General features: G+C 49.6%; 1 protein-coding gene across 3 annotated transcripts in view; it reads left to right on the forward strand.

Moving 5' to 3' along the window:
* The first annotated feature begins 220 nt into the window (after window positions 1-220).
* TACC1 (transforming acidic coiled-coil containing protein 1) overlaps window positions 221-24,004 on the forward strand; it is a 93,972-nt gene continuing 70,188 nt past the window's right edge. The window contains exon 1 of one of the 3 annotated variants that reach the window (XM_034762006.1): window positions 221-361. Coding sequence is in view for 1 of the 3 variants with exons in the window: in XM_034762002.1 (XP_034617893.1) it covers window positions 13,295-13,368 (74 nt within the window). In the remaining 2 variants the exon portion in view is untranslated. Of the gene's footprint in view, window positions 362-2,923; window positions 3,053-13,206; window positions 13,369-24,004 lie in introns of those variants that run through there. The other 2 variants (XM_034762007.1, XM_034762002.1) reach the window with 2 other exon arrangements.

The following is a 24,004-nucleotide window of genomic DNA, read 5'->3' on the forward strand; positions in this document are numbered from 1 at the left end:
GGTCTGGACGGGACTTTAAACTGCGAGACTCAATTGCAGACAAGCTCGGGAGCTGCTGATCTGTAAGTCTCGGCCAGAGCGGTCTGCCTCTGCGCTCCCTAGGGCACAGCTGATTTCCTCTCTCTGCCTGCAAAGTGCTGGCCAAATATTACAAAACATCCTTTTCCTTTTAGCTCGTAGCCTTCGGAAAGATACCCCCCCCCACCCCGTCTGTCCCGCTCTGCTGCTGGCCGTCCCCTTCCTTCCCCACAGTTCCTCCCCTGTGCAGGGCTTGCTCGCTGCTTTCCAAGGAGCAAGGGGCAGGTAGCACAGTGAGATCCGAAGCACCAGAGAAACCCGGGAGAAGCCTGCAGCTGGAAAGGTAGGGAAGGAAAGGGAGCTCTCGGAGGGGGAAAGGGGCTGGCAGCAATTCACGCTTCAGCCAGGGTTACTTTCCCTGCACCTTTGCGTACTCCTAGGAGAAGAGCTGGGGTGTAGTCTTGTTCCCAGGGAAACCAGTGGCATGGGTCTTGTTGACTCCGACATGAGCAGGATGGGGCCTGGCCTGACTGGGAGGGGAGGTGGTTGTGGCCCCATCACAAGGCTGAGAGGTAGCTGGTGTGACAGAGAATTGCTTTATTTATCCATGAGCTCATGTTGCTCACAGCAGGGGGATTGTCCCGCTGCCCTTGGAAATGGGTGTTTTCCCCCTCGGAATGGGGAATGGTCTCCTAGAACTGCCAGTTCCTGGCGGAAGAGAGTTGCTCAGACCCTCCTGCACCACAGACTCCTCGCCTGGGTACTCCTTTGAAGTGCCTTGGGAACTTGGGTGCATGGATTGCGGGTGGGGTGATGGGGGAGAGCAGCTGGAAGAGTGCTGTAGGAAGGTGCTTTGGGGAAGAGACGCTGCACAAGGCTGTCACAAGGCAGCTGCAGCCAGGGCTATGAGTGAGGGCTGCTTTCAAGTGTCAGAGAACTAAAGTTTCCATTCTTAGCCAGGCAGAGATTGGGGCATCCAGTAACATCCCCACGAGCTAACGGCCCCTGATCCCAGACCCCTCCCTTTCTCCCTGAAGGAGAACAGAGCTGGCTGGATTTTCTCCAGCACCCATCATGCTCCTGACCCCCAGGGTGCTCTGTGCTCTGTGAGCTGGTGCTGGCAGTGCAGGGGCCATGCAGGCCAATGCAGCAGACATCCTGCGCTCAGCACACGCTCACACCCAGCCCTGCGCAAAGATCCCGAGGAAGGGAGGAAATGGGGTGGAACCCTGGAGCAATCCCTAACTCTTCCCAAAGTACCCTGAGAATTTTAACATCCGCCTGGTCTTGCTAGCACTAGGGATGGGTGTACCCGTCAGAGATGGGCAGACAGGACATCTCTGCCAAAGGTCAGTGTCTCTGACAGAGCACTTCAACTCTCTCCTTTTATAGCACTGGGCCCAACAGCCCTAAGACACCTGTGGCAACCAACAACCTCTCTATGGCCTTCTGGCTCAATGGGAGACTAGCCATGAGCCACAGCGACAGATTTTCAGCCAGCCTCACTGCTTGGGGTCTGTGCAGTTATCTAGATCCTCCCTCCAAGTTCATCATGACGTTGCTGGCATTGCTAAGGGGGAGCAGCTGGTCCATGCAAGGAAGAAAACTGGTGTTCACATCACACAGGCACTTCTGATAATCAAAAAGCAGGGCAATGTGCCAGGGCGTCTCTGCCCATGGAAGTCAGGGGGCAGTAACCTTTCCCCAGACACAAAGGTCCCCCTTAAAGTTAGTGATGTTTTCAGCTTCTGCCTAGAAACCCTCAGCGCCTAATTCTGGCAGAAATAGGGGCCCTGGCTCAGTATCCCTTCTCTCAGAGGCTGCTGCAGGTAGCCAGGAATGCTGCATGTTCCCATGTTGCCTTTATATAAATCCATGGTACGCCCACATCTTGAATACTGTGTGCAGATGTGGTCATCCCATTTCAAAAAAGATATTTTGGAATTGGAAAAGGTTCAGAAAAGGACAACAAAAATGATTAGGGGTATGGGAACGGCAGCCATATGCGGAGAGATTAATAAGACTGGGACTTTTCAGCTTGGAAAAGAGACGAATAAGGGGGGATATGATAGAGGACTATAAAACTTTGACGGGTGTGGAGAAAGTAAATAAGGAAGTGTTATTTACTCCTTCTCATAACACAAGAACTGGGGTCACCAAATGAAATTAATAGGCAGCAGGTTTAAAACAAACGAAAGGAAGTATTTCTTCACACAACACATAATCAACCTGTGGACCTCCTTGCCACAGGATGTTGTGAAGGCCAAGACTATAAAGGGTTCAAAAAAAGAATTAGATAAGTTCATGGAGGGTAGGTCCATCAATGGCTATTAGCCAGGATGGGCAGGGATGGTGTTCCTAACCTCTGTTTGCCAGAAGCTGGGAATGAGTGACAGGGGATGGATCACTTGATGATTCCCTGGTCTGTTCATTCCCTCTGGGGCACCTGGCATTGGCCACTGTTGGCAGTCAGGCTACTGGGCTAGATGGACCTTTGGTCTGACCCAGTAGGGCCATTCTTATGTTCTTCCATAGGCAAGGTAGGGTGTGAGACAGCTGGGAGGGCAGAGCCTCCTAGCAGCAGTAAAGCACCCTGTGGCCTCTGCAGCAGCACTCTCTGGTGTCCCGTCAGCCCCCACGAGTGCTGTGCTTGGAGCAGGTTTGGAGCCTGTGTAGCATTCAACGTGGAACCAGGAGGCTCCAAGGAGGCATTTAAGCCAGATTCCATGTGACAGCCAGGCATAGTCTTAGTCATGTTCCCCAGAAACAAAACATAAAACCTGAGCCCCAGGGCAGAAGGCAAGGGCTTGGTGTGCTCTTTTTCCAGGCACATAGAACTTTACATGGAATTAGTTTCTGGCTAATTATTACCAGCTGTTTCTTTGCTGGCAGCAGCCACTACAGGCCGGCTCACGCACGTGGGTCCTGAGGGTGCCCGAGGGCTGTGGGGCTGCGGCCGACGGCAGGAAGCTGTTCTGAACTTCTCAGGAAGGAGCAGGGACTCTCTGCAATGGATTTCTCCGTGGCCCTTTGAGTGAGTAGATTCCCAGTGCTCTCTGTGCTCAGGCACCGCGTCTGGCTGCTTTGTAAGCAAGGTCGGATGTTGTCTAACTTTCTCTGCAGGACACGCCTGCTGTGTTTCTGCCTCTTGATGATCCCAAGGACAGCCAGTCGCTTCCCTCTGGGAAACTGGATTGCTGGCATGCACTACACAGCCTCAGGAGCCAGCCTTAAATGCTTTCAGATGGGCCTGAAACGCTAAGGGCTTGTTTGCTGTGCATGGACATTATAGGTTGTGTGATACCTTCCACAGTCTGGAAATGAACCCAGTGTCCTGACTCACAGACCTGTGTTCATTTCCAGACTCTGGGAGGGGTGTTATTGAGTGGACAAGTCATCTCACCTCGCTGTGTCTGCACCTCCCCCATCTGAAAAACGGGACAATAATCCTGGCCTACTTCATGGGGGTTGGGAGGCTTAATTAGCGTTTGTCAAGTGCTTTGAGATCTACCGATGGGTGAGGTGATATGAGAGCGCGCAGTGTTTAGATTCTCGGTGTCGAGAGCTCTATTTTTTCATGAACAGCTAAATAATTGTCAACTAAGCAAGTGTGTGTGTGTGTGAATGCACACGTGTGTGTGTGTCCATATCTGACAGTAGCACAGTGATGGGGGCACTTGTTTATCAGTAGCGTGGAGGGGCCCCTTTGCCAGCGGCGCATTGTGTCTGCAGATGTGACTGAAATAGCCCTGAGCCCCATAATGAGAACCCCGAAGGAGCTCTGCCCACATGCAGGCTGAGACAGCGGCACCCAGGCTGCATGTCCCCTTTGCTCGTTCAGCGTCCAGTACAGAACAGCCTGGCCCCTTCCCACACCACTGAGGTTCATTTGCCAATGCACACATGCTGCGTGAGTGTTGGCTCCATTTGACAGCGACTGCATCGCAGCCCATCTAACGAAGGAGCGAGCCAGCTGATGGCCCGTATGTGTTATGGGAGGATTCACCCTTTAAGGTCAGATGGCTGTTTTGACAGGACAGACTTCTTAGGAAATATTGACTTCTTGCAGCTTGGCAGCACTCCCTGTCTCATGATGCCTGGCACATCTGTGAGATAAATCACTGAAGCCCGGATAGAGTACCCCAGCCCTGCAGTGAGGTCAGGAGCCAACAAGCTGCCTTCACTCTGCTTGGGGAGGCAAGGTGGCAGGGTTAAGTTGAAATGCATCCAGTTATGGTAGTGTTTTGCATCTGCAGGCATGTTGGGCTTTACCGAGCAGGGCCGGCTCCAGGCAGCAGCGGAGCAAGCTTGTGCTTGGGGCGGCAGATTCCAAGGGGCGGCATTCCATCTAATCCTTTTCTTTTTTTTCTTTTTCTTTTCTTTGCGCTTCACCGCCCCTGCAGGTTTTTTCTTTTTGGTTTGCTGCTCCCACTGCCCTGTAGGGGGCGGCGGCGTGGAGGACAGGAACGCCCTGCAGCAAGCCCGGAGGGCAGCCTGCGTCCTTCCCTGCCTGCCGACCGGAGTGGCGCAGAGCGCTCCCGGCAGGCCGTGCGCGTGTAGGGGCCGCGTGGCAGCGCCCCGCTTAAGGAAGCCTTGGGGGCCCCCCTTCTCTCTCTCCCCCTGCTAGCCAGGGTGTGCACTCCACTGCCTGGGGTCTGCAGGGCCGGGAGTCCCCCTGCATCCACGCTCCCGCTGCCCCGCAGGTATTTTGTTTCTGTTTTTTCTTTCCTTTGCCGCTCTGGCCGGCTGGTTTGTCCGTCTCCCCCTCCCCCCCCACTTTGCTGCTCCAACCGGCCAGTTTGTTCTTCCCCTCCCCTGCCACTCTGGCTGGGGGCAGGTTTGTTTCCCGCCCCCCTTCACCAGCCGGGGGCAGGTTTGTTTTCCTCCTCCCCTCTCCCCCCCCCCCCCCCCCCTTTGCTGCTCCGGCCGGCCCGGCGTTTTTTGCTTGGGGTGGCAAAAAAGCCAGAGCCGGCCCTGTTACCGAGGCAGAGAACAACAGCACTTTAAAAGCTATTTTAAATGAAAATAGCTGCTGGGAGTTATTTTTAAACCAGAGGCATCAAAATTAAAGAGCTTTCTTGGCCCACAGGAGCCCTGCCGGTCTCGGGGCCCTGCCCTTGTAACTTTCCTTCCCACCACGTCAGTGCAAGGATCTGTTATGGCTGAGCAAAGGCCAGTTTTTCGTGAATGTCAAACTGTTTCCAGCTGTTTCTGTATTAGTCAGACCCGTGGGTGAGGCAGAGACAATACTTAGCCCACAACTGCAAAGTGAAAGAGACAGAAATAATGCAGGGAGCAGCGAATGCCCAGCATGGTGTTCATAATTCCCAATCCAGCAACACTACCCCCAGGAAAGCCTGGCTCTGGGGTCGTTGTGTTCTACGGAGTCGATCCAAAAATCTCAGGGCTTAAAAACATGTCACCTGTTGTTTGATTAATGTGATGCTCCCAAAATGTGGCATCTGGGCACATGACATTGGACTTTTCAGTACGGTTCAGCACCCACATCGGGGCCAGGCTCAATAGAGCTCCGCACGTTGGCTCCGGTAGTGGGTGAGGGGCCCTGAAGGTGCTGCATTAAGGTGCCCACAATGAGCAACACAAACCTCCTGGGCTAAAGACCCATCTGAAAACACTCTGCTTGCACTCACCCCAGCTCATAGCTAGGGACTGTCAGTGTCAGGAGAGCATCTTCTCTGATCTCAGCCCAGGGGAGTTGGAGTTTCTTTTACTCTTTGCACAACAAGATATATATGCAGCAACTGCAGGACCACAGTTGGGTCCTGAATAACTGTGTTTATTAAACAGTAAATACAAACACAAAATAGTAAACACAAACATGAAGTTTAGCTACATACAGACTGCCCCTAACACAAAGAATACAGGTACCACCGCCAGAGGGGCTTACAAGCTATTAAAGTGCTGCTACTTATCCTACACACTACAGGAACTGGCCAGATTTATTTACAAAACAGTTCTTTAAGATCCCAGCTAAGCAGCAGAATGTACAGTAAGTGTGGGCTTAAAAGTGACAGGTAGAAACAATGGCATCAAAAATCATTCCCTCTTCACTTGCCTGCCAAGACCTGAGATCAGGGCTCTGTGCTTCCCCTCTGCAGCTGGGAACACTAGACGGAATGCCGCCCTCTGCTCTGCTTTACTGCTAGGGTTTCCCTGCCGCAGGGCCACCAAAAGGCAGGTGTTAGCCAGTAAAGAGCCCGTCAGGCCATCTCTTCAACCTACATTAGAACATTCTCAGGGCTACCATCTAGCCTGTCTGCAAAGCATCCCATGTCCCCACGCACAGCTTCGTCTAGCAGCACACTGGCTTTCACTCCACCAAGGTGCCTGCACTTATTCTGAGCTAGGCTAAGAAAACATCCTCTTCAGCATCATCCCACTGCCAGTGCAGACAGCAAGTGGTCGTCTAACAGCTGCACCAGTGCAATCAGTCCTTCAAACACCGTCCTGCCATGTCTTTTTAGCAGATGCCGTGCTGGAGACTCTTAAGGGAGCTCTTTCCAGGCTATTCTCTGAGCCCTGCTCTTAATTGTTCAGGGACAAATGGCTGTTTGGGTTATTACCCCACCCCACCCATCAAACCCTTGAGTGAGATGAACAATAAGCGCCTCGGATGGCTGGAGGCCACTCTTTGGCAGTTACTACTGATAAGTAACCCAGACAATGCCCCTGCATGTCAAGGAGGCCTTGGGAACCGCTTGCACTGCTCAGCCATTGACACGGGACATTGCACACGTCAGCTGGCTTTAGCCACATCCTAGGGATTATTCATAGACTGCGTGCACTCGGGTAGGAGACCTACTGCAGTGCCCACATGACTTTCACCTGACTTGGCTTTCTTCTGGGTGATACTCAGGGCAGCAGGAGCCTCCGGACCATCAGACTTTTCCCCGAAAAGAACTGAACCACAGAAGGTAATTTTCCCTTGTCTAAAATGCTTTCTTTAGACTCTGGGGAATTTGGGATGGTTTTCATGCTCCTGTGATTAGAACCATCCTAAATGCTGTCGTCTGTGATCCCTTTGCATGCAGAGGGGAGGAATTCTGGGTCTCTATTTATGTGGACAACATCTGGCATCTTTCAGTGTTATATGTATACGTGGGTATGTGCAGTGCAGAGTTCATCCAAATGAGTAACAAGTATTTTATCCCGTCAGGCCAATCCCCGAGGAAATACCCCAGCAATAGAGCTGTGGTGAAATGATTTTTTGTTCTTGTTGGGGGAAAAAATGTAAAAGAAAACAGAAAAGAGTTTTCCTTTGTGTTGACATTTTTCTTTGAAAATGTTTGGGTTTTTGTCAAACAAAAAAGTAAAATCCCCAAACTGAACATTTTTCAGTTTTTGAGTTTTCAGTTTTTTGACAAAAATGCCCAGAATTGACCACAGACGTTTTCTTGTCAAAAAAGCCACTTTTTGTCCAAAAAAAAAAAAAAGGAATGTTCAAAGGAAAACATTCAACCAGTGATGTCGTCTTCTATGTGTTTCAAATGCTGGCTATCAAGTCCAGTCCCACGTGCCGAGGCAGGACCAAGTAAAGTTAGACCACCCCGACAGGTGTTTGTCCAACCTGTTCTTAAATCCCCTCAATGACAGGGATTCCACAACCTCCCTTGAAAGCCTGTTCCAGAGCTTAACTACCCTGAGAGTTAGAAAGCTTTTCCTAATATCTAACCTCAATCTTCCTTGCTGCAGATTAAGCCCATTACTTCCTGTCTGACCTTCAGTGGACATGGAGAACAATTGATCGACATCCTCTGTACACCAGCCCTCTGGTTCCCCCTCCCTCTAGACTTCTTTTCTCAAGACTAAACATGCCCATTTTTTTAACCTTTCCTCATAGGTCAGGTTTTCTAAACCATTTATCATTTTTGTTGCTCTCCTCTGAACTCCCTCCAGTTTATCCAAATCTCTCCTAAAGTGGGGCACCCAGACCTGGACAGAGTACTCCAGCTGAGGCCTCACCAGTACTGAGTGGAGCAGGATAGCTACCTCACGTGTCTTACATACAACACGCCTGTTAATACAGCCCAGAATATTAGTCTTTTTCACAAATGCATCACATTGGTGGCTCATATTCAATTTATCAACAGTAACCCCCAGATCTTTTGCAGCACTCTTGTGGAATGGTTTTCTCCAGGAGGAGAGGCTATTTTCAGGGAAACACAGCGCTGATGGAAATATCTGCCTCATCAGGGGTTCCTGATTGCCCCAGATAAGAGCCACTGAGCCTGTGATTGCTTTTGACACAAACTCAAGAGATTATTTGTCAGCAGCTGTGAATCAGACTTTGCAATTGTTACACACAAAAATCCACCCATTATGTTTACGTCTATTCCTAAAATGCAACATTAAGAACCCTGGTCTCGGGACATGTCCTGCTGTGTAGATGGAATTTCAATGGCCTTTCCCATTCTGCCAGTGTACACTTTAGTACATTACATATGAGATAAGAAGGGTACAGCCCTCAAATTCACCCAACTGCCCCCCCTGGAAAATAGCCAATTCCAACATAAACATGATGGGACTTGATTAATGTCTCTGGATACTGGTACTTTGATGTCAGACTTCCACTGTGGTATAATTAATAATGTTATGGACGAGAGTAGTACAGTTAAACACAGTCAGTGTTGGATCTTCTGCACCACTACAATACAATGGCAGCACATGGATCTGGTGGTGAGAGCAGGGAAGTGCATCTAGTTAGGAGCTCAGAGGCCGAACCTCTGGGAATCGTGACTCCTGGATATTGTCTGTGGTTCTGCTACTGTCTTGCAGCATGATCTTGGGCAAGTCCCTGCCTCAGCTTCTTCCGTGGAATGGAGCTAACAGCTGCTTACAGAGGCTCTGAGAGGGTTGATTAATGAATGTGACCAGATAACACAGTGATGGGCACCTGACAGATGGACTAGACATGATGGGCTAGATCCTCCGCTTGGGTGACTCTGTAGCTCCATTGAGTTTGGTGCCGCTATGTGATTTATACCAGCGGAGGATCTGGCGTAATGACTGTGAAGGTCAATGATATCCTCAGATACAAAGCTCCAGAAAAGTGCAAATGATTGTGATTTCTATGCAAAAGGTAAAATACTGCATCTCTAAGTACAGCTTTGCATGGTAATGTTTAGTTCAATAAAATAGGATACAACTCTGTATTATTACACCCATACGTGGCTGTTATTTTAACCACAGAGGCACATCCAGATTACAGCTTGTCATTGTTAATAAAAATGAAAATCACTAGTGCTGAAGAATGGTTGACGATTGCCCAGTAACCACTACATACCAACTGCAACAGTCATGCACCCTGTACACAAACAGGGTGATCTGAAGGCTCATTTGCAAATCAGCCAAAAAACGGGATCTTCTCAGCATCCCCTTCCCGTACCATGTTTGTTTCTTATAATCAGGGCCGGCTCTAGGCACCAGCAAAACAAGCTGGTGCTTAGGGTGGCACATTTTTAGGGGCGGCATTCTGGCGCGGGCCATGCAGCCCCTAAAAATGTGCCCTGGCCGCCCTAACTCACCTCCACTGCTGCTGCTCGCGCGCCGCTGCTCGCCCTCCCTCCCAGGCTCTCAAACCCGGGAGGGAGGGGGAGATCCTGAGTGGCCGCGGCGCGTGAAACAGCGGATTCGCGCGCCGCGGCCGCTCGGGATCTTCCCCTCCCTCACGGGTTTGAGAGCCTGGGCGGGAGGGGGAGACCCCGAGTGGCTGCGGCGCGTGAAACAGCTGATTCGCGCGCCGCTGCTCCCCCTCCCTCCCAGGTTTGAGAGCCTGGACGGGAGGGGGAGACCCCAAGTGGCAGCAGCACACGCGCTGCTTCTCCCTCTCCCTCCCTCCCTCCTAGGCTTGAGAGCCTGGGGGGAGGAGGCAGGGCTGGGGATTTGGGGAAGGGGCGGAGTTGAGGCGGGACCAGGGGTGGGGTAAGAAAAAAACGGGGGCGGCCAAAATTGTTTTTGCTTGGGGCGGCAAAAATCCTAGAGCCAGCCCTGCTTATAATGATGTATTTACCAACATAATTTAAAAATATATCTGTAGATGTACACTTCATATGATAATAGCCGCCATCCCTTCCTGTTGTACGACCATCACCACGGGCCCAATGCCGTGTCTTTTATGCATGAAAACACCCACTGGCTTCTCTGGGAGAGTTTCTGGCATTGGAAGTACATAGTTGGGTCCCAAGCGCGCACTGCAATTTGTTTCAGTAGTTTGTTAGTACAAGAATTCTTTATGGGCCAGGTTTATATGGATGAAAGTCTCCCATGCCTGTGTGTGAGATGCTGTCCAGATTATAGGAAGGTTTTTAAAAAAACTAAGCTGGTTTTGTTCCAATTGGAGCATTTTAAACCATTTGCTGGTATTTTCTGTTTGGCTGTTTGCTAGTTCTTTACAAAATGTTTATAAAATGTCTTTATAAAATGTTTGTTTATCTCCTACTTGGACACAAATATTATGAACCCCTGGGACACAGGGTTTTGCTACAGGACTGCTCGGGTGGTGCTGCTGTTATGGTGCAGGTGGCCCTTTAATTCTATGCCCCCGCTTTTAGACGGGTGTGAGGCAATAGTCAACAGGGCTAAGGCCTGCTCTTCCTTTGCAATTTGTACCTGCAGAATGCATTGAAACCAAAGCACCTGCAGCTCCAGCTGCCTGAGTTGCAGCCACAGTCAGGGAGCGAGAGGTGCAAGCACCCAGATTTGCACCCACCCTTCAACCGTAGGTGCAACTGCACCTAGAAAAGGAAGAACGGACCTCAGCACTTTTGAAAATCTGCCCCTCAGAACTGACTGACAATGACAACCCCATACTGGACAGACTAGGTGAGTTTGTTTGGGATGTTTGACATTGTGATAATTCAGAGATAGCGAGCAAGGAAAAATAGCATGTCACCAGTTTGCTGGGGTTTAGTTCTTATTCTTTTTTACTTGGGCAAGGAATGTAAATGTAAAACATCAGCTTTGGCCTGGACTCAATGCCCAGTGAGCTTGGGACCTGTCTGGAGGAATTCTGTGGATCAGGAACAGCTGTAGGTGTCTGTGCATGTGCAGTATACTGCATCCTGCTCGTGACGTTGTGCAGTCTATATGGTTTTATAAAAACATGATAAGTGAATATAATGTAACTGGGATAGTTTTATAAAGATTTGATAATAAGTGAATATAATGCAACTAGGATATGCTTTGTGCAAAAGGTCTCTTGTAAGGTATCATTATAAAGCTTATAATCTACTGAGTGTGATCATCCTATTTGTAGAAATGTACCACTCTTGTATCTAAAACTAGAAATATAAAATATAACTCTGAGGGCCTATTGTAATTATGTAAAGTGTGGGCCAGTAATGATGGTTTGGAATCCTGATGACTCCCATTAACCAGGACCATTGTCTGCAGATGGGTTGTGTTTACCTGTTCGTCTTCCTGTATATGTGTGTGCTGGCAAGTGGGCAATGAAGTCTTGCAGTGACATGTGATCATGTCACCTGAACTGGAATCCATCTTTAACCTGGTGCTTTTCCAGTGATGGGGGGTGGAAACCCAGAGGGACAAAGGGTTCCCGCCTTGTGCAAAAGGTATATAAAGGGGTGGAAGAGAACAAAGGGAAGAGAAGAGCCATCATGAAGAATCCCCTAGCTACCACCTGAGCTGGAACAAGAGCTGTACCAGGGGAAAGAATTGTGCCCAGGCCTGGAAGGTGTCCAGCCTGAGAAAAAAACTTACTGAAGTATCTCTGAGGGTGAGATTATCTGTATTCAGTTTGATTAGACATAGATTTGCGCATTTTATTTTATTTTGCTTGGTGACTTACTTTGTCCTGTCTGGTTTCAGAGTAGCAGCCGTGTTAGTCTGTATCCGCAAAAAGAACAGGTGCCACAAGTACTCCTGTTCTTTTTGTTCTGTCTGTTACTGCTTGGAACCACTTAAATCCTATTTTCTGTATTTAATAAAATCACTTTTTATTTAGTAATTCACTCAGAGTATGTATTAATACCTGGGGGAGCAAACAACTGTGCATATCTCTCTATCAGTGTTATAGAGGGCGAACAATTTATGAGTTTGCCCTGCATAAGCTTTATGCAGGGTAAAACGGATTTATCTGGGATTAGACCCCATTGGGAGTTGGGCATCTGAGTGCTAAAGACAAGCACACTTCTGGGAGCTGTTTTCAGGTAAACTTGCAGCTCTTGGACAAGTGATTCAGACCCTGGGTCTGTGTTGGAGCAGACGGGAGTGTCTGGCTCAGCAAGACAGGGTGCTGGAGTCCTGAGCTGGCAGGGAAAACAGGAACAGGGGTAGTCTTTGCACATCGGGTGGCAGCTCCCAAGGGGGTTTCTGTGATCCAACCCGTCACAGCGAGCAAGGAAAAATAGCATGTCACCAGTTTGCTGGGGTTTAGTTCTTATTCTTTTTTACTTGGGCAAGGAATGTAAATGTAAAACATCGGCTTTGGCCCGGACTCAATGCCCAGTGAGCTTGGGACCTGTCTGGAGGAATTTTGTGGATCAGGAACAGCTGTAGGTGTCTGTGCATGTGCAGTATACTGCATCCTGCTCCTTTAAACAATGCAGAAGGTGCACCCCCACAAAACGATGTAAGCCCCAGGCTCTGCAGGCATTTCCCCTCCTGGCTGAGCACTGAGTGGTCTCTTTTCCTAAGCCCCCAAGGTGTCTGACTCCTATTCTGCACATTGGCCGGCACACACCATTCTCTGCAGTGAAATCTGAACGGAGTGTGAAATGTCGTGATCTCACACTGAAATAAAGAGAGGATTTGGGGGGTTGCAGGGAGGGCACCCGGCCCCCCAGCTCCCTGTTGCAGGCACTCCTCTCCACTCATGCAAACCCACTGCCCTCTGCTGCAGGGCATCCTCACCCGCCCTTCATACAGCCCCCCCCCCAACGCTCACTGCCCCCTCTGCAGGGCATCCTCGCCCCCTCCACATCCCTCCCCGCTGCAGCAGCTGCTCGCAGGGACCGGCTGGAGCGGGGACGAGTCCGAGCGCTGCCCGGGGAGCAGAGGGGACCGGGCGCAGCGCTCCCGGGGCGCCCCCTGGGCCGTGCCACCAGCCGAGCCCGGCCCGGGACCCTGCGCTTCCCGGCAGCCCCGGGGCTGCAGCCGCCCAGCCCGGCGGGAGAGGCGGAGGCGGAGGCGGGGGCTCAGCAGCGCCCGGTCCCGAGCGACTAGTGCAGCTGCGCGGCAGCAATGCGGGGCCCCAGCCCCTGAGCCCGCAGCCCCCAGCCCGGCGGGCGCAGGCACCATGGGAGGGGCGCAGAGCCAGAAGCAGAGGGAGCCGCCTGCAGGGCAGGGACCCCCGGGGCGCGAGGAGACCAGGTAAATCCCGGGGGGCGCGAAGGCGCAGCACTCGGGGTTACACTTGCAGGGGCGCGGGACTCGTAAACACAACTCTCAGCACCTGCCCTGTGACCCTTCCTGGTCCCAGCACTCACTGGCTGAGGCTGGGGGCGCAGGAGAGGGTCCCACTGTGCTGCGTTGCTCCAGTTGGCCTGGCCTGGCATATGAGGCTTGTGACTCTCCCCCGTCCATGTTCCCCAGGCATGAACCACCCAGCTCCTTGTGAGCGCTCCCTCTGTGGTGCAGAAGGGGAGGGGGGCTGGGTTCCCAGCAGAGGATGCTGTCCCTGACCAAAGAAAGTGACTCAAAGTCTGTAATATTGGGGCTTCTTGGAACTGGAGAGTTTTCTAGTGGTTTGTTTAAAAAATGTTATTTAGTATGACACCAGAAGCATCTTATTGATGTGACTATGTCTGCTCATTCTTTTCATGTGGGAAAGAACTTACACGCTGACATTCAAAGCTCCGAAACATGTTTTATGCAGGGAAAAAATGGTTTGCAAGTATGTGTATAAACTAGAAAGAGGTTATGAGATTGGTTATTGGCTAGACACCTTCTCTTTCCTGATCTAGTGTTGTGGAGTGTTGTGTTCGTTTCATACTGCTACTCCCTGCTGCTAATGATGAAACTGCAGCTTCCAGATTATGTTATTCTGTAGTGCTCCCATTTTATCTGAGGTTTAAAGTAAAAATCAACAGTTGCCATTTTATTTATATTTCCCAGTCATAATGAAAACAACAAGGAGTGAACTTTATAATTAAAGTTAAATGGTATAAAGTGACCCCCGTGAGTATAAAGCAGGTTATAACAAGTGGAGATTGGTGATACCAGAGCAGTCTAGAACAGTTAGGAGAGAGAGAGAGAGAGGTTTATATGTTTTTTCTCAAAGTGGGTAGGAAGTCTGGTCCATTTTTCAAACTTGTGACCTCAAAATGCCTTTGCCCTTAAGAAATAATCTGATTTGGCACATGAAACAGCCCTGCCTTGCTGGGACTTTTTTTTGTTTGTTTCAGTGATGGGAACAGAACAAAAGCGTGTTCAACTCTGCATCTCTCAGTATAATCCTGAAAGTTTTCAACTCGATAAAATCGCAGTCTCACAAAGAGATCCCAGGCTTTTAATAGAATAAAACGTTATCTTTTAAGCCTAAGGATCCTGCCATAGAGCACTGCTGTCTGTCAGTTGTGGCTAGAAAAGATAGCACAGAAGTTGGACCAAGACTTGATTTTGTAGGTTGTGGTTGTAAGACCAGAACATGTTGTTCTCAGACAGCAGAGTTTGAAATCTGTAAATAGAGGCAAAACCACATTATTAAATGATCTGCAAGGAAGAAGAGATACTGCCAATCATAAAATCCAACTTTCAGAGAAACTTTTAAAGAATAAGCCAGTTGTCTGCTACATTCCCCACCCCTGGAATATCCGCATGTTATAAAGTATGTTGCTTTTATAAAAAGATTTAAAATGAGAATATAGCCGTGGGTTAAGTCATGAGGCATGTGGGATACACCCGGCATTAAGTCAAGGCTTTGGTTATGTATAGGGCCTTACCAAATTCATGGCCATGAAAAACGCGTCACGGTCACGGACCATGAAATCTGGCCTCCCCCATGAAATCTGTATAGTATAAGTAAAAAGCACACAAAAGACCAGATTTCATGGGGGAAACCAGCATTTCTCAATTTGGGGGTCCTGACCCAAAAGGGAGTTGCAGGGGGGTCACAAGATTATTTTAGGGGGGTCGCAGTATTGACACCCTTACTTCTGCGCTGCCTTCAGAGCTGGGCAGCTGGAGAGAGGTGGCTGTTAGCTGTGTGCCCAGCTCTGAAGGCAGCACCCCTCCAGCAGCAGCACAGAAGTAAGGGTAGCAGTACCGCAACCCCCTCTACAATAATCTTTTGACCTCCACCCACAACTTCTTTTTGGGTCAGGACCCCTAAAATTACAGCACCCTGAAATTTCAGGTTTAAATAGCTGAAATCATGAAATTAACTACTTTAAAAATTCTATGACCATGAAATTGACCAAAATGGGCTGTGAATTTGATAGGGCCTTGGTTATGCAGTTAGATAACCAGTGCCCATTTTATGCAAATGTGTACCGTAGTGTGTTAATGTCTCTGCCAGGTTTGGGGGAAGGGGAGACACACCCGAAGCAGGTGTTCACCTGTAGTAAATATTTAACAAGCCAGTCCTTGTTTGCATCGCAAACACTGGATTCAGAGAGGGAGTTAGCAAAGTTAGCTTTTAAAGTCTTTGCTGTATCTCATGAACAGTGCTTTCTCGGATGTGAATTGAGGGTGATCCCAAACAGAAGAACACACCATTGTTTGCTATAAATGCTAGAGCAGTGTTTGAAGACAAATTAGCCAACACTGTGTGTGAGAAAATCCTGAGAGGAAAGCACATGCCACAGCAATGGAAAGACAGCTGCTTGCTTTGTAGCCCTTAGGAAGATGCAAAAGATGCTTAATAAACAGCCAAGGGTGTGACAAAAACCAGCCAAACTGAGTAAAGCCTGGCACAACAGTTTATTATAAAAACAAATCCCTTAGTTTAGGGGGAGGGATAGCTCAGTGGTTTGAGCATTGGCCTGCTAAACTCAGGGTTGTGAGTTCAATCCTTGAGGGGGCCATTTAGGGATCTGGGGCAAAAATCTGTCTGGGGATTGATCCTGCTTTGAGCAGGGGGTTGGACTAGATGACCTCCTGAGGTCCTTTCCAACCCTGATATTCTATGATTCTAGTACAACAGCTAATGTCCAAGATAGAATGTCTGGGGGGCTGAGAACCAGAGGCTGGGAAAGAAAGAAATAAGAAGATGAAGGAGGGACTGTTAAAGGAGGGAGAGGAACTGGATTGGCAAACTGATCTGGATGGAGCCTTGTATGAGGGAAGGTGCTGCCATGATGGGATGGTACTTTATACTGACCTAGGAAGAAAATGTATTGGCTTATTTTACCTGATGTAACCTGACTATCTCTAGGTAGTCTGATGGTCTTCTCTGTGCTAAGGATTGTGTGCTGGGTTTTCATCATCTTGGCAAGATTCGTTTATTGATGATTATTCTGTATGAATAACTAAAATGTCTGGATCGCCTGAACTGTGCATCTTGCTTGACAAATGTACATGCCCTGAGGAGTTCATCATAGGGTGACCAGATGTCCCGATTTTATAGGGACAGTCCCGATTTTTGGATCTTTTTCTTATATAGGCTCCTATTCACACCCTACCTCCGTCCCGATTTTTCACATCTGCTGTCTGGTCACCCTAATTCATCATCCTTGAAATGGAGTTCTCCTGCTGCTGTAACTCAGACACCCGCCCTCTTATTCTAATTCTCTGATAAGCCCGGAGCCAGCCAGCAAAACTAGTTTTAGAGCATTTGCCCAATTCCCAAACCAGCCTCCAAGGAGAGCAAGCAAGAGACAGGGAGGGCCAGAGAGAAGTGACTATCATCACCCTCCTGCCTCTGGTGTCCATGAGACACACTGTCACCTTAGGCAGACTGTTTCTCTCCCCTCCCTGCTGTAAAATTCCAAATGTAACCTAGCCATGTTCCCTGGCACTGCTGCTGTTGTCCTTCATCCATTTGTGAACCAGTGATTTCTAACCGAAATCCTTATATTCTGTTCCCCTCTGCGGTTAGGATGAGGTTAATGTACAGTTTGTGTTACAGTAACCACCTAGAGACCTTAAGTGGATCACGACCACATTGTGCTAGGGGCTGTACAGATATAGAGTAAGGTACAGTTCCTGTCATGAAGAGCTTAATTCTTAGCAGACAAAGGTTGAGAGGAGAAACAGGTATAGAGAAACAAAGAGTGTTGCCCAGGTTCATGCAACAGCTCAGCGGTAGAACCAGGATTTGAACCCAGTTCTCCTGAATCCCAGTGCTGTATCCTCCCCATTGGACCACACTGCATCTTCTAATCCCATCACTAGCAATGTCAGCACAGGGTGAGTTGTGTGTGTGAACTTTAGCAACAGAAGCAGCAGGCACATTCATTTGTTGTGTAGGTCCTACATAAACATTAGTGATTATTTTTTAAATGTCTTGGTATCAGAATGGTAGGACAAGATATTTAGAATGTACCCTTGGTTTGTTTCTTGGTTGATGGCCTTTTGGGCTGACAGCACTTGGCAGTGGTCACCTATTCATTTTGTGCAAAATGATCTCTTGATGGGACCTTGACAATTGGCAAATGTCACCTCAAGGAGCAGTGACCAGTAACAATGGGCTGAAACATTTCATTCGTACCTCCTCAAGGCCACAGAGAATATCCTTTCTGGGATCTCCTGGGCATCGTGTATGCCCCATGGAGTTAAGATTCCCGCCGTCTCCTGGCAACGAGGGCATGGCAATAATGAGTTTAGAAGGGAGGAAATTGCATTCTGCCTGCCTCGAATTCCAGGGCAGTATTCATTAGATTTCTCAGAGTCAAATGGTCCATGTTTAGAATGCGTCTTTCATACACATTGCGGAAACACACAAACTTTCCCACAGAAGAGCAGACCTGTCCTTCAGGTTCTTCATCCTCCCCTGGCAATGGCCTAACCCTGACAACTCAGAGGAAAGTGGCAAACTGCCATAATATATACTAGAACAATTGTGTAATGCTGTACATCAAGTGTAGGATTCCTTCCTGCCCTCTGGCGGCTTCTATCCTGGAGCATGTGATTTGATTACCCTTATCTTACCTATCAAAATGACACGGGTTGTTGTTACTTTATCCCCGGTCCCTTTTTAGCATTTCCGCTGTAATACGATGCTTCACTCCCGTGGCAGGGAGCCCTGCAGGATGGCTACATGCTGCATAAAAGAGTATTTCCTAGTGTCTGGTCTAAATTTACCTGCCATTAATTTAAGCCAGTGACCTTCTGTTCTCATCTTCTGTGGAGCAGTATGAAAAGTAGGCACACATCAGTTTTCACTGAATCTGAAGCCTCAGTTGTGCGTCTTAAAACCTCCAGCCAAGATTTTGCTTCTTCTCCAAATCTCTCTCTGCGCTTGATATTTTCATGTAATTGTATCAACCAGCCGATTGCGAGACTAAGGCAGATACTGAATTTGTTGTTCAGCACACGTCCAGCCCAGCGTAACTGTGATGTGATGAGCATGGCTTCAGTCCCTGCAGTGACTACGTTCCAGAACCTCATTATTGGTAACTTTATCTTGCTATGTGATGCAGAGTATGGCACGCAGATGTTGTAAGTGGAACTTATCTAGAAGCTGAATGTGATGCCTGTAGCAGGTCCAGGTTTCACACCCTACAACAAGTTGGAAAGCACTTGGTTTGACGCTTAATACCGTGCTGCTGCCAGACTCTGCCTGATAGACTGCCAAATGATGAACTGGCTTTGTTGGTATGCCTTGTCAGTATTTAGCAATTACTGAACTAGTATAAAGCTAAGAGTAAGGGAAGCAGATAGTCCAAGGGACTAAGGATGGGAGATGGAACCTTCTACCTCCATTAATATGTCCAGATCAGTTGTGATAAAGAGTCCTTGTTACCATCTGATGTCTCATGTTGGCAATCTCAATGGCTGCATAGCCCCTGGAGAATAATCTCTGCCTCTCTTAGGCATTCCCTCCATATGGAGGCAGTTGGTAGTGAGAGGGAAGCCATGCATCCCATGGTGCTGTTTGTGATAGCTCAGGGTTTCTCACTGGGTCTGCGAGTCATGTGCAGGGCCGTCGGCCTGGCTGATCAACTCCTCCCTCTCCTTCCCAGTGCCTACTGCATGCCACGGCACAGCTGTTCAGTGGCATGCAGGAGGCGCCGAGAGGGAGGAGCAGGGACGGGGCACACTGGGGGGGGGGGGGGGGAGGGGGAGGGGGGGGGAGGGGGGGCTTGGCCTGGGGCTGAGAGTGGGGCTGGGGGTCTGCAAAAAATTTTAAATCAAAATGGGGGTCCTCAGGTTGCTAAAGTTTGAGACCTGCTGTGGCAGCTGAAATGCACCACAGCGTTGTACCTAGAAAACAGCTGTGGCTTCTATTTGCCATTTTCTCTGCAGCCAGAAATTATCATCAAAGAAATAGATGCAGAGGTCACGTCACATGCAGAATAGTCATTCCCTTTTAGAGATCTTGGCTGGCAAACGTCAGATATTTGCGAAAGCAGCATCCCATCCTATTGGGACGGGGCGAGGGTTAGATATGGATGCCCCTGAGCACAGCTGTCAGCATAGCAGGAACAGCACTCCCCTCCTGCACTCCTTTACAGAATTCCTCAGGGCTTCGTCAGAGCTGCTTGCCCCTGCACATTTCCTAGCAACGGCAAAATGTTATGGAACTATGGTTACAACACAACTCCGCTCTTGAGGAGGTGCTTAGTAATAGGCCTAATTATAGGCTGAAAGGACCAGGGTAGAACATTTTGGGTAAGGATCTAAAACGCAGGAATGGACTGCGCAGAGGTTTAGACTGTTGTGCTTAGAACATAGGTTGTTTGAGAGTTTCAGTGATGGGATTTGCCTGTAGCTCAGGATGCCAGTCTGGTGCAGGGAGGAAATGAATGAAAGGCATTCCAGCCTGGAAGCAGTTGGGTGCCCTAGGTGTGGCCAGGGGCGGCAAGCCGCGGGGAGCGGCCTGCCAGTCGCCGTGAGGGTGGCAGGCAGGCGGCTTTCGGCGGCGCGCCTGCGGGAGGTCCGCCGGTCCCGTGGCTTTGGCGGCAAGTCGGCGGCGGGTACGCCGAAGGCGCGGGACCGGCGGACCTCCTGCAGGCATGCCGCCGAAAGCCACCTGACTGCCGTGCTTGGGGCGGCAAAATACATAGAGCCGCCTCTGGGAGTGGCGATTTGTTGCTCTTAGACAACTTGGGCAGTTGTCCACCCCCAAACGCCCCCAGCTGGCAGTCTCAGCGGAGAGTTCCTGCAGCCTAGAGTGACCAGACAGCAAGTGTGAAAAATCGGGACAGGGGGTGGGGGGTAATAGGAACCTATATAAGAAAAAGACCCAAAAATCAGGACTGTCCCTATAAAATCGGGACATCTGGTTACCCTACTGCAGCCTGAGCTTCCATCTCACTCCCCAAGGTGGTCCGTCAAGGTCAGGCACCGGCAGCGCGGTGGAGAAGCTGGCATCGCTCTTGCCCGGATAAATAGAGGAATTCACTCTCCGGGGTTGCCAAACCAGCGCTTTTCACTTTAAATTAAACTCACTCTGAGAAGGGAGTTCTGCGGTGATTGCAGTTGCTTTGAGCTTTCTGACTAGTGTAAATTATCCAGTTAGATAAAGGTGCTCAAAGCAGAAAATCATACACGAGTGTTGAAGCCTTTCCCCTCACACCCATTGGCTAGTGCTGGCTATACCGTAAGAGGAATAACTTGTTCCTCTCGTGTACTCTGCATCCCAGACATGCCTGTAGCGATAGTTATAGTGGGTGGCGGGAAGAGGGGGCCAAAGTGTTAAACTCAGTCATCTTCATTTGAAAAGCCATCCTCAGGAGCCCTCTAGTGGTTATTGCTTCTAACGTTCCCAATAGATACACTGAAAAGTAGCTTAAAAAATTAAGTATGGGGAACAAACAGGAAGAACTAGAAATACTAGTGAATAATAACAATTACAACATAATTGACTTTACAGAAACTTGGTGGGATAATTCATATGTCTGGTGTATTGGTATAGAAGGGCATAGGCGCTGACTCCGTGGGTGCTCCGGGGTTGGAGCACCCATGGGGAATAAATGGTGGGTGCTGAGCACCCACCAGCAACCCCACTATCAGCTTCCCCCATCCCCTCAGCACCTCTGCCCATTGGCGGGCCCTGCGGATCAGTGCTTCTGCCTCCCGCCCGCCGAGAACAGGGAGGAGCAAGGATGTGGCGCGCTCGGGGGAGGGGGTGGAACTGGGTGGGAAGAGGCGGGGCAGGGTGGGGCGGGAAGAGGCGGGGCAGGGTGGGGCTTTGGGGGAAGGGGTGGAGTGGGGGCGAAGCCAGGGGTCAAGCACCCCCCGGCACTTTGAAAAATTGGCGCCTGTGGGGATACAGCTTGTTCAGGAAGGACAGGCAGGGAAAAAATGGAGGAGATATTGTTTTGTATATCAAAGATGTAAACTCTTGCCCTGAGTTGAGATAGGAGTGGGATGCAGACCTGCTGAAAAGGTAAAAGACAAGGGTGATATCATGGTAGATGTCTTCTATAGACCACCTAAGCAGGAAGCAAAGGTGGTTGGGGCTTTTTTTTTAAACTGTCAAAATAATCCAAACCACAGGATTTGGTGGTGATGAGGGAATTCAACTGCCCAGACCTCTGATGGGAAAATAATACAGCAGGGCCCAGATTATCCAACAAGTTTGTGCAATGCATTGGAGACAACAGTTAAGGGAGATGCTGTTCTAGATTAGATTCTGACAAAGAGGGAGGAACTGGTTGAGAATTTGAAGGCAGAAAGCAGCATGGGTGAAATGATTGTGAAATGAGAAGAGTTCATGATTCTAAGGAATGGTAGAAGGGAAAACAATGGACTTGAAGAAGGCAGACTTTAGCAAACTCATAGAATTGGTAGGTAAGTTTCCACGGGAAGCAAGTCTAAGGCGATACGTAAAAGTCAACGTGGATTTGTCAAGAACAAATCTTGTCAAGCCAGCCTAATATCCTTCTTTGACAGGGTAACAAGCCTTGTGGATGGAGGGGCGGGGGGAGCAGTAGATGTGATATATCTTGACTTTTTAGTAAAGCTTTTGATACTGCCTCACATGACCTTCTCATAAACAAACTAGAGAAATATAGCCTAGACGAACCAACTATAAGGTTGGTACACAACTGGTTTGAAAAGCACACTGAGAGAGTAGTCGGATCAGAGATTCAAAATCAAGCTGGAAAGACATGTCGAGTGGGCTCCCACAGGGATCTGTCCTTGGTCTGGTTCTATTCAATATCTTCATAAATGTTTGGTTGATGGCATAGAGTACACTCATAATGTTTGTGGATGATACCAAGCTGGAAGGGGTTGCAAGTGCTTTGTAGGACAGGATTAGAATTCAAAATGATTTGGACAAACTGGAGAACTGGTCTGAAATAAACAGAATGAAATTCAGTAAAGACAAATGCAAAGTACTACACGTAGGAAGTAATAATCAACTGCACAAAAACAAAATTGAAAATGACTGCTTAGGAAGGAGTACTGCAGAAAAGGATCTGTGGATTATAGTGGATCACAAATTAAACCTGAGTCAACAATATAATACAGTTGCAAAAAAAGCAAACATCATTCTGGGATGTATTAGCAAGAACGTTGTAAGCAAGACACAGGAAGTAATTCTTCCACTCTACTTATCACTGATAGGGCCTCAAGTAGAGTTTTGTGTCCAGTTCAGGAAAGAAGTGGACAAACTGAAGAATGTCCAGAGGAAGCAACAACAATTATTAGAGCTCTAGAAAACATGATCTATGAGGAATGATGGAAAGAAATGGGTTTATTTAGTCTGGAAAGAGAAGATTGAGCAGGGGGGAAGACATGATCATAGTCTTCAAGTACATAAAAGGTCGTTATAAAGAGGAGGATGATAAATTGTTCTCCTTATCCACTGAGGATAGGACAAGAAGCAATGAGCTTAAATTGCAGCAAGGGAGGTTTAGGTTGGACATTAGGAAAAACCTCCTAACTGTCAGGGTAGTTAAGCACTGGAATAAATTGCCTAGGGAGGCTGTGGAATCTCCATCATTGTAGATTTTTAAGAGCAGGTTAGACAAACACCTGTCAGGGATGGTCTAGATAATACTTAGTCCTGCCTCAGTGCGGGGACTGGATTAGATAGCCTCTCGAGGTCTCTTACAGTCCTACATTTCTGTGATTCCTCCATCCTTCACGACAAAGCCCATGTTACCAGTAGCCTATTCAATGTGGACTGGATTTGCAGGATGCTGGTAAGAACAACAGGACTGATGAAGCTGTTGAAGAATTATTCCCTTTCCAGGATGAACCAAAACACAGCAAAGACCTCAATCTATCCTAGCCTGTTGGACTCTTCTAGCGCCTTCTTGCCTTCTGCTAGGGTTACCATACGTCCGGATTTTCCCGGACATGTCCGGCTTTTTGGGCTCCAAATCCCCGTCCGGGGGGAAATCCCAAAAAGCCAGACATGTCTGGGAAAATCGGGGCATGCGGACGGCGGTGCTGGGCCGGGGGTGCCGGGCGCCGGGGGCCGGCGGGGCCGAGCGCCGGCGGGGCCGAGCGCTGGGGGTGCTGGGGACCGGGGGCACCGAGCGCCGGCGGGGCCGGGGACCAGGAGCACCGGGGGCCAGCGGGGCCGAGCGCTGGGGGCCAAGCGCCGGTGGTGCCGGGGACCAGGGGGGGCCGGCGGGGCCGAGCGCCGGCGGTACCGGGGTGCTGAGCGGGCCAGGGGTGTTCGGCCGGGGGCCCGGGGGCTGGCGGGGCGAGGGGGTGCTCGGCCAGGGGTCCGGGGGCCGGGCCGGGGACCGGCAGTGCTGGGCGGGCCAGGGGTGCTCGGCCGGGGGCCGGGCCCGGGGCCGGCACCCCAGGGCCCGAGCCGACCCACGCTGGAAACCCCGGGGGGGCCAGCCTGGGCCGCACCTCCTCCCCCCCACACTCCCCCTTTACCTGCTCAGGCTTCCCGCGAATTAAATGTTCGCGGGAAGCAGGGGAGGGGGCGGAG

This window comes from Trachemys scripta, chromosome 2 (genome assembly GCF_013100865.1).
Source record: "Trachemys scripta elegans isolate TJP31775 chromosome 2, CAS_Tse_1.0, whole genome shotgun sequence".
Taxonomy (NCBI): domain Eukaryota; kingdom Metazoa; phylum Chordata; order Testudines; family Emydidae; genus Trachemys; species Trachemys scripta.